The sequence below is a fragment of the Rutidosis leptorrhynchoides genome, chromosome 10 (assembly GCF_046630445.1).
Source record: "Rutidosis leptorrhynchoides isolate AG116_Rl617_1_P2 chromosome 10, CSIRO_AGI_Rlap_v1, whole genome shotgun sequence".
Classification (NCBI taxonomy): Eukaryota; Viridiplantae; Streptophyta; class Magnoliopsida; order Asterales; family Asteraceae; genus Rutidosis; species Rutidosis leptorrhynchoides.
Window position 1 is genome coordinate 79,605,636 of NC_092342.1, and position 11,156 is coordinate 79,616,791.

At 34.7% G+C, this 11,156-nt stretch overlaps 2 protein-coding genes across 2 annotated transcripts; one reads left to right on the plus strand and one right to left on the minus strand.

The window, feature by feature from the left end:
• Window positions 1-1,077: 1,077 nt before the first annotated feature.
• On the plus strand, window positions 1,078-3,782 carry LOC139870403 (secreted RxLR effector protein 78-like). Its single transcript, XM_071858214.1, has 3 exons — window positions 1,078-1,081; window positions 1,221-1,298; window positions 3,421-3,782. The coding sequence occupies exons 1-3, from the start codon at window positions 1,078-1,080 to the stop codon at window positions 3,780-3,782; spliced, it is 444 nt and encodes a 147-aa protein (XP_071714315.1).
• Window positions 3,783-6,587: 2,805 nt separating this feature from the next.
• On the minus strand, window positions 6,588-9,889 carry LOC139870404 (uncharacterized). The gene is made up of 8 exons (XM_071858215.1): window positions 9,629-9,889; window positions 8,565-8,689; window positions 8,398-8,435; window positions 8,192-8,302; window positions 8,019-8,098; window positions 7,871-7,907; window positions 6,866-6,907; window positions 6,588-6,765 (listed from the first exon to the last, which is right to left on the minus strand). Exons 1-8 carry the CDS (start codon window positions 9,887-9,889, stop codon window positions 6,680-6,682), a joined length of 780 nt encoding a protein of 259 aa, XP_071714316.1. The 3' UTR covers window positions 6,588-6,679.
• Window positions 9,890-11,156: the final 1,267 nt, after the last annotated feature.

Genomic DNA, 11,156 nt, shown 5'->3' on the forward strand with positions numbered 1-11,156 from the left:
GATTGAACCAAAAATCCCTTAGGTTTGGTAACTAGTAACTGTCGGTTATAAGAACTGGTGGGTGCGAGTAGTTGTATATGGATCCATAGGGCTTGACATCCCCGTCTGTTCCAGGTATAGAAACCCTAGCCTGAACTATAAAACATACGTATGCTATTTGAGTTTAGTACACGTTGGATTGCGTGTATTATACATGCTGGTTGCATGTATGTTAAAACAGGGGTACTTATTATAACGTTAAAGCTTAGTTACCAGGGTGCTCAATCTTGTAGAATATTTTGATAAACGTTTCTGGATGAAACAACTGAAATCTTGTGATCCACCTTTATGTACAGATTATGCGCAACATTAAAACTATGAACTCACCAACATTTGTGTTGACACTTTTAAGCATGTTTATTCTCAGGTTCCTAGAAGTCTTTCGCTGTTTGCTTATACGTTGTACAAGCTATGTGCATGGAGTCATACATGCTTTATTCAAGAAAACTTTGCATTCACAAAATCATAACCATGTATCTTATTTGACTGTATTGTCAACAGATGTATTGTTAAAAACTATTATATACTGTGATTGTCTATACGTAGAAATCATCAGATGTCAAAAATCTTGGAATTTGATATTCAATTATGGTGTGCCTTTTCAAAAGAATGCAATGTTTACAAAACGTATCATGTAGAGGTCAGTACCTCACTGTGAAATCGATGAATGATGTATTCGTCCAAATGGATTTGGACGGGTCATCACAAATAGCATCGTGTAAAAATAAGGGCTTTTTGTAAAAATCTTATTCATCAACTTCCCTAAACGCAGATCTCCAAACGCATCCTTCGTAAATAGAATCGTAAGGAACCCAATTTGGGTTTCGATTTGTATCTCAAGATCTTGAGTTTTAATTTTGGGTTTCTTTTATTCTTTAAATAATAAAACAGATCGGCGACGCTGTAGGTTGCAGATATAGGACGGTTAGTAGGTGAAGGGTGGGAGGTGAAGGATTGAGGAGGTGGGGGTGGTGGTGGGTTAAAACCTAAAAATTGAAGGATATGTGTTTGAAGTTAGAAGGTGAAAGTGGATAATTCATGGGTATAAAGCACTTGTAAGAATTCAATTTGAATTGACAAATAAGAAGTGTTGTTTTTTGCTTATTTATCCATACTTTTGTTTGGATTTTGATTAGATGAGATTGTTTTGAATGTTAATTTGTGAATTTGGGATGTTGCAGGTCTGGTTGGAAGGAAGTTGAGAAGTTGGAAGGAGGGATCAATGAAATTAGAGTTTGCAAATATAAGGGACCAAAGATGTAAATATCTCGAAATGAAATTGAGATGACTAAAAAGATTATCTGTTATAACAGGTTAAATACATAAAATAGAACAATTTAGATAGTTGAATGCATATAATATGAGATTTGATAATTGGATGCATATAATAGATACTTGGTGAAACTTTAATACATTTTCAAATAATTTTTTCAATATTTTAATTGAGGAATTATTATAGAATGCAAACTAGGTTTGAAAATAGTTACAGATGACACTCATAGATTGTGGGCCGCATACACTAGACCAATTATTCGTATTTGTTGATTTTCTTTAAACCCGTTTTGCTATGAGGTAGATGAATAAATTTTATACTCATTCTCGCGGACTGGGGATATTCACGAGTCACGAATTTATGACTTAATTGTGCCATTGATCCTTAAAGTTTACCTTCTTTTTCATCCTCGTCCTTAAAGTTTATTTTTTTATCCTAACCCTCTAACTTATGATTTCGTTTCATATTGATCCCCAGGATTAACATCCGTTAAGTACATTCCGTTAGTGCCTCTTCACCTATTTTTAACCAAGGCTAATTTAGTCTGTTTGCGTTAATGTGTAATGTGTGGTAAACCAACACACGTCTAAACATGCCGCCTAGTTAAAAGAAAAACACACGTTTACTACATGTACATCACAAAATGGTTACATGCATTTGGTCAAAAAATGTATAACACAAATTGGTTACATGCAGTTTAAAGCTCTTGCAAAGTGGTTATATGCAGTTTAAAGCTCTTGCAAAATGGTTAGCACAAACTTTACTTAATGTACAAAAAGTCACATGTATTGCATGTAAAAAAAAGTCGCTACATGTCAACAAAATGGTTACATGACTGCACAAAAAGTCACTACATGTCAAAAAATGGTTACATGACTGCACAAAAAAGTCACAACATATACTCCACAAACTATACATGTACTGCACATGAAAGTCTAAATATACTGCACAAACTATCGAGAAGTTTAAAGATGAAATTGCAGTTTAAAGATGAAATTGCAGTTAGCTATACTACATGTACTGCGCAAGCTACATATGGACTCCACTTAAAGTGTGTACATTCAAATTGTGCAGTTGTATACTAATAACATTCAAACTGATGGATCAATACCAATCTGAAACTTTTCATTGATGAACAAAGTAATGGATCACAGTACATTCATTAATCGATCACACTACATTCAAATTACAAACTGAAACTTCTCGTTTACAAAAAAAAAATAAAAAATAATAATAATATGAATGCAAACTGGAGACATCTCCATTTTAGTTCTTCATTCTTGAGTTTCAATTTAAGCATGGTCTTCATCTCCAATAAAGCTTCTCGATCCATCACAGGTGGATCATACCATTGTAAAAATTTGCAATTGGACCACTATACAAAAATACTATATTGATCCAAACCACAAATCATATTAGAAACAAATTCGCAAAATGAAATTAAAATTAAAATATAATACATACTGGAAATTGGGCAGCAAGAAAAATCTCCTTCCAGGGTTTTTCGAAGTCTCTGATGTGTGAAGAACCGTTTGTCTACCACTCCAACAATTAACCATTTTAGTAATTTAGGAATTAGGGTTTCGAAAAGGAACAATTGAAAATTTGGGAACTAGGGTTTGAAAGGGACGATTAGAAGCTGCAGTAGGGATTACGTGATAGTATATAATATATACAGACATACACTCAAAAAGACCATACTGCCCTCAGGTGGAAAGCACATGATAAAGATAGACGAAGTTGATATAACGATAGTTAGCAGTAGGGACTAATTTGAAACAGAATTCAGACATTAAGGGTAGCCATGAAAAAAACAAACTTTGGGGACGAGGATGAAAAATAGGTAAACTTTAAGGATCAATGGTGCAATTAAGTCCGAATTTATTCACAAAATTTACATATGGCGTAATTAAGTAACTTTATAAACAAATCATGAATTTTTGTTATTAAGACATGCAAATAATATATTTATATTTATATATATTTAATATTCAAACAAATTATATCTAAGTTTTTTCTTTTTCTAATCCTATAAATATTAAATATTAATTATTATATATGATTACTTTACCTTTACAAATTTGAAACATGCGAATATATTATTAAAGGTCGTTATATTCTTGACGGGTCACTCATAGCAAATGAAACAGTGGACTTTTTGAAATCTAGTGGTAAAAAAGGATTTTTTTTATTTAAAGCGGACTTTGAAAAGGCCTTCGATAGTCTAAATTGGAAGTTTTTGGATGAAGTCATGAAGAGTATGGGGTTCGGGTGTAGATGGAAAAATTGGATAATGACGTGTCTTAGTTCGGCTTCTATATCTATACTTGTCAATGGTGCTCCCACTAATGAATTTTCACTTGGTAGAGGCGTTAGACAAGGAGACCCGTTATCACCATTACTTTTCATCCTTGCGGCAGAAGGGTTAATATATACTTACAAAGGCGGCTTTAGACAAAAAACTTTTTAAAGGTGTCGAGGTGGGGAAAGATAAAGTCTTGATCTCATATTTACAATACGCGGATGACACAATCTTTTTCGGGGAAAGGAGTCGGACAAATGCAATTAAGTTGATGAATTTATTAAAATGTTTCGAGCTTGCATCCGGGTTAAAAGTCAATGTACAAAGAGTTGCATTTACGGAGTAGGGATCGATGAGATGGAATTGACTTTATTAGCTAATCACATGGGTTGTAAAGTGGGTACATTCTCGTTTACTTATCTAGGGTTGCCAATCGGGTCGAAAATGAAAAAATTAAATGATTGGAGTGCGGTAATTGAGAAATTTAATACTAGGCTTTCGGGTTGGAAAATGAGATCGATGTCTTTTGTGGGCCGACTTGTCCTTATTAAATCGGTTTTATCAAGTCTTCCGTTGTACTACTTCTCGCTCTTTCGTGCTCCGCCTTGTGTGATTAAACTTCTTGAGAGTGTAAGGCGTAATTTCTTTTGGGGCGGTTCGGGTTCGGGTTCAAAAATATCTTGGGTCAAATGGGAAAACATAATAAATTCTTTTGGGAATGGGGGGTTAAACATCGAGTCTTTAAGGGGTAAAAATCTTGCACTTTTGGGAAAGTGGTGGTGGAGGTTTAAAACCGAAACCGATTCACTTTGGGCCAAAGTCATTTGTAGTATCCATGGTCCTTTTGGTGGCTTGTTGTCGGAAAATGATTCTCATTCTCCGACAATGGGCGTGTGGTATAACATCATTCTAGCAGGTACAACTCTGGAAGACTTACAGGTTCAATTCAAAGATTCATTTTCAAAAAAGATTGGAGATGGCGGGTCAACTTCATTTTGGAACGATCATTGGATTGGCGAAGATAAATTAAGACATTTCCGAGACTTTACAAGCTTGAACAGGATCAGAATGTAACTGTCCAGGGACGTTTTGTTGCAGCTGCTGATAACAGTCCTATTTTTTCGTGGGTTTGGAATTGGAGGCATGAGCCGATTGGTAGAACTGCAGGTGAGTTTGAAGCACTCCAGAATCTGCTTGTTTCCTTTTCACCTGCGCGTGATTCTGCTGACAGGTGGTTCTGATCGTTTACTTCAGACGGGCTGTTTAGAGTCAAGAATTTAGCATCCATCATCAATGAGAAATTATTAGCTACAAGCTGTTCTGTCTAAGAAACGATCCAGAACAATTTAGTTCCAAAAAAGATAGAGATTTTCGTGTGGCGAGCGCTAAAGAAACGGTTGCCGGTCAGACTAGAACTTAACAAAAGAGGCATCGATTTCCATAGTGTAAGATGCCCTCTTTGTGATGATGATTTGGAGTCCGTGGCTCACTGGCTTATTTCTTGCAAACATGCTCTCGAAGTTTGGGATCGTGTGTTTAATTGGTGGAACATGGGTAATTTCGGGAAATTTAGTCTAGTCGAGATTTTCAATGATGTGGGTTCTCATTCAATGACGACTTTGGGGAAACAAATTTGGCAAGCTCTTCAATGGGTATGTGCGTATCTCATTTGGAGTAATCGTAACAACGCGGCGTTTCAAGGTAAATTTTGGAATGCCCCGAGTGCTCTAAACGAGATTCAAACAAAATCGTTCGATTGGATTTCAAATAGAGTGAAAGGAAAGAAGATTGAATGACATGTGTGGTTATCCTCCCCAAACGTGTATCTCAACTCGTAGTTTTGTCATCTAGTATTCTGAGTTGCTGCCTCTGCACCTCAGTTTTAGTTTCGTGTTTTGTTTATTTCTCGTAGCTTTGTAATCTATTTGTTTTTTCTGGTTATGCTTAGGAGGCCATAGCTTGTAAGGCCCCTATGCTCTTGTGTTGTAATTCTTTGTTGTGGTAATATATTTTGGCTTTTCAAAAATAAAAAAATAAAAAATATATATATATTATTAGTCAACATGAATATTTACAGTAGGTTTTGTGCTTATATGTATAGTTTTATAATAACTTATTATCCTAATACATTTGATAATTATACGTGTTTTCACCCATACGGATAATGTTTATCTATGAATTATAATTATCAGATCATTTTCTCCGTAACTACTTTTATTTTTTCTTAATAGGCAAAGCGGGTAATATACATGTTGGATATAGTATTATGTTGCATTATTTTTATTCTCAAATGTGTGTGACCTAATCGAACTATTTACATAACTGTTTCTAGCCCTCTTAAAATCACTCGAGTATGTTTAGAGAGAAACGTTTGAACGTCAGACCTCTTATGAAAAATTTGGACGCCTTTCCCTAGATCACTCAAGTGGCGGTAAACGGATAAACAAATAACAAGAATTTTTATGTTCAAAGTATAGGTCACTTGGTGATGCCAAATTCGAGATAGATCTGTTAAAAGTCATTGATAAAAAAAGGGTTAAAGCCAAAAATAGGCTACAAACTTACACAAATGTACCGATGTCGCCCACAAACTCATTTCCGTCCTACTCGCCTACAAACTTTCAAAAAGTGTACCGATGTAAACAAAAACTTTCAAAAAGTGTACTAATGTAAACAAAAATGACTTGTTACCGGCTAAACTGGTTAAAATCAACACGTGTCCTTCGTGGATTGGATCTTAATTCTTAAAAAAAAAAAAATCTCAAATCAGGTCAAAAATAGTATGTAACAGGTCAAAACTATAAAATTTTGATATTAGCACATTTTTTGAAAGTTTGTAGGCGACAGTAGGATAGAAATGAGTTTGTGGGCGACATCGGTACATTTGTGTAAGTTTGTAGCCTATTTTTGGCTTTAACCCATAAAAAAAGGTAGTTTCAAAACTTTGATATCTTAAAATTAACTATTGCAACAACTTACAGATTATAGTGTGTGCATGAGGTTTTTGCTTATAAGTTAAACAAACTAAAAAAAGAATGCACGTCATGGATTAAAAGGTGACAAGTCTAGTTATGCTTCTTAGCCAACCTTGAATTTCTTCTGGCAATGATCTCCGCTGCCCAACTCTTGCCGATTTCCGTTTGAAACTTCCCTGCAGTACAACCATCAATGCAAAAATTACAACCGCAAGATAAACATTCATTATGTTTTTTTTTTAAATGATGGCCAAGGTGTAAAAAATCTAGTCTTACCGGCTGTCGAGACGAAGAACTCGTCCAAAACTCTGTCGTGTTCTGTAATACCAACATATTATATTAGCAATATATCTCAAAAAGTAACAAAACAAAAACATCATTTTATTTGGCGAATCGCACCCCCATCGACAAGATATATTTAGGAGACACGTAATAGTGCTATGAATGAGTCAAAATAGTTTATGTTCTATCTTAATAAATGAATCCAATGAAACGGTAAATAGCTATGGAGCGGGTCAAAGAGGTTAAAATTCATTCATTCTTCTGCTTTCAAACCTCCTACTTTATATCTATTAAACCATCACAAGATAGCCCAGTGGTCGAAGCCTGTGTTCCTTGTAAGAAGTCTCAGATTCGAATCATGTTTAGGATTGATATTTTGTGGTGGCCAGGGAAGATTTGAAAACAGACAGGGAGTAATCCTGATGGGCTGCGTATATCAGTATGGGTCGGATTACTCGCGCTCCCGGGTAGCCCGAACATGAAAAACCTTCTACCTTTTTACCTTTTTTACTTTATATTTATGAAATAAATCAAGAACCACAATTTAATATGACCCGTTTTTACCTGAACCTGTCTTGACCTATTACCTGACCCGTCCAACTTGCCACGAATACACTGTAATCCATTAAATACGATTATAGACTAATACTAATGTTGATGATGTTAAAGTTTGCAAGTACACACATAATGACTGTATTTTCGAAAGGTTTATGTTTAGTTAGCACGCACCCATTATAAGTCATGAACCCAACTTTTTCAACAGATTTCACATAATAAGTTGAAGTACAATGCCGTTTGGGCCATATAATTAACAATTCGTGCGTGCATGTAGATTATCAGTTGTCTGTAACTGAGTGTTTAGTACGTAATGAGCATGCTGTTCGTATCGAACAGATGAGCATGTAAACGAACACACACATAGACATATATTATGCCATAGTAACAAGTTCTAGTTATTTACTGTTTCTTAGACTTAAAATGTTTTTAAACTGAACATACCAGTTTCATATTCAAGGGCTTGCAAAATCATCTCGACCTGTCGAAAGAAAACTCTATAATTGTATATCAAGAATAGATGTTCCGAAAAAGACAAAAACTTTCATCATAAATCATAAAATTGACTAAAAAGGATGACAAAAAAACATACTTTATCAAAATCTTTCACAAGGTTAGCCTCAAGTGAAGCGTTATCCTCGTATTCCCTCCAAAGTTCTTTAATTTCTTCGGCTGCAAGTTACGAAATATATAAACGACTCACACCCATTGCATGAAACAAAAAATAAAAAGAAAAACAATATATACATATGAGACAGAACTTACCCCTCATCCCACCGCCAAGAACGTTACACATTTCATGTAAAGCCGCTTGCTCAAGTCTACTTTTTTCAACTTTAGGTATACCATCAGACGGTGTTATATCTCCCACAATTGCTAATAAAAATTAAATTAAAAATCAAAAAAAATCTTGAGCTAAAATACAAATCGAAAGACATACACGTAACAGAAAATGAGTACTAAACATGTACCTTCTGCAATGTCATGCACAATTGCAATTTTGATACACCTATTCAAGTGAATACGGCACAAGGAGTTAAAAAAATATGATTTTTGTAAAAGTAAAAAGATATCATTCTTTGATTTATATCTTTAGTTGTAAAATTACAAATAAAATAGCAAAGTGAAAGTATCAAACCTTTCTCTATTAATACCAGGAAGATCACCAACAATTAAAGACATTAATGCCATACGATACATATGATCAGCGATAGATTCGGGACCATTGATTCCATGGTTCACCCATCCTTTCCTTTTTGTCGTCTACATTATAATTATATAGAAACATTGAATAATTTTCATATAATTTAACAAACTTTTCAACAGAGCATACGAATATTATATGGCATCAGAGTACACGGCGGGCACTCCGCAAAAAAGTACCACGATTACTCAGTCTAACTTGGTCACACTCAGTTAAATCTAACTCAGCCAAAACTCTGGGTTACTCAGAAAATCGGTCAACATTAGTCAAAACTCGGTCAAAATCGGTCAAAGTCAAACTGGCTCAACATCCAAGCATCCCCAAGTACTCCCGAGTTGCCGTGTACTCCCTAAAATTTCCGGACTGAGTACTCCCCGCGTAGCGATTTTTGCAACCTTGTTATATACTATTGGAAATAGAATTCAATGTTTGTAAAATGTTAAAATTTTAGAAAAATTCCATGGTAAGGGTGGATTATATGGTTGGTCAATATGACAATATCAAAGTGGGCTGCTAAGTGAGCTTGATTTACATCTCACGTGCTACTCTTATGGTTAAATCAATCTTCGTTTGGAGATCAACCTCGATAATGTGGCTTTTTATGAGCTTCAATACCTACGTTCATTTGTTTTGAAGCTAACATTTTGATACAAAAAATAGGGAAAAAAAAAAAAAAGAAGCTTATGACTCAAAGTGTGATCTTTAGTGATCAACTAACTATTTTTCAATCTATTTTTCTTTAAACATAAACAATGAACCACCACAAACTAACTAGATTCCCAAAATATCCAATGTAGTACCAAAAATGTAATACCAAAAACCTTAGGTTTCATATATCCTTATATCATAAATCTTAATAATAAAATATTAACTTTTTATCAAGCCCTAATTTACATATAGCAAATATCACAAAATAATTGAACCTAAATGACATTCAGATATAAAATTAACCAATAATGAACAACAAGCAGGTTTAAAAAGATCATAAAAGAATTTACCTTAAGGCTATTACATAAAGTGAGGAAATCAATGCTAGAAGATGTGGGTTCTGTAACATTTGAATTAATAGTTGATATTTTGGGTTCAAATTTAGGGATTTGACAACGAACAACAGATCGCAGTTTATGATCATAATGAGGGTGAATTGTTAATTTCAAGAAACGAGTACGATGAAGATGATTAAGGTTATTGATAGGATCAAGTGTGTGCGAGGAATAAGATGAAGATGTATTAGCTGCTGCTGTTGCTGCTGCTGCCATTGATTGATTTGATGAATAATACAACAAATTTAGGTGTGAAATGTAAAATCTCAGTTGAAATAGGTGAGTTTTTGCTTTGGGAATATGCGTTTGATTTGTTTTGTGGAAAAAAAAAAAAAAAAAGTGATGATTAGTACTACCATTTGTTTTGTGGAAAAAAAAAAAAAGTGATGATTAGTACTAACACAAATTTTTAGCAGTACACCACCAAATATGTTTTACATTGTTGTACAGTACAACATCATAATACATATTTAGTGGTGTACGGTTAAAAACTGATGGTGTACGAATCACTCCCAAAAAAAAAAGGATGGTACAAAAATAAAGGGGGAGAGATGAAGTAATTGAAATTTTTTGGCGTTCAATTCAAGTTTATATAAATTATAAATATAAATCTAAAAATATAAAAATATAAATAAATATAAAGATATTATAATTATAATTATGATTATACTTATAAACAGTGTTGTAAAAGTCGGTCGACTTGGTCGACGCGTCGGACGATGCGTCGTTTTTTTGAGTTCTCCGTCCCATTTTTCTGAAAACGACTCAAAAGACGGTCAAAGTTGGTCAAAAACGGTCAAAATCAGTCAAATTTTCGTCAAGACGTGATATGTTTTAAAATTAGGGTTTGTTTTCATTTTTTGGGTTGCTCTTTTCTCTGTATCTTTACTGATTATGTACTCGGTAACATTAATTGAATTTGAAGTTTGATTGTATTTAAATTCACATTCTTATTTAAGAAATTTATGGTACAGAATCAACTATTTTATACATATATAAATATATATTTTAGAAATTATTAATAAAGTCACCGTTGGTCAACGATCGATGCGTTCCCGACGCGTCGCCGACTCGGCCGACGCGTCCTTTTTAAGTCTCAACCGATTCGTCCCCGACTCGCGACTTTTACAACCTTGCTTATAAATATAATTATATACTCCATTTTTTTACAACATATTGGGATCAACAAAGGGACTAAACCACCCACGTAATCATCTTCTGCAGTTGCGTAACCCGCCCTCAACTGCTGTCTCGGAGAAAACTTGGATTAATTCGAGGCTAGGGATCGCAATGGGCGGAAAAAAACCCGTGACCCGCGGGTATCCTTACCCGTGACGGGTGGGTATTTGCGAAAAAATGTACCCGCGGGCATGGGTCGGGTAAAATTTTGTACCCGTTGGCGGGTCGCGGGCGGGTCACGAGTATTTGATACCCGTCGCGGGTAAAACCCGACCCGTCAATCCGTGATGCCCGTTTGAGCTAC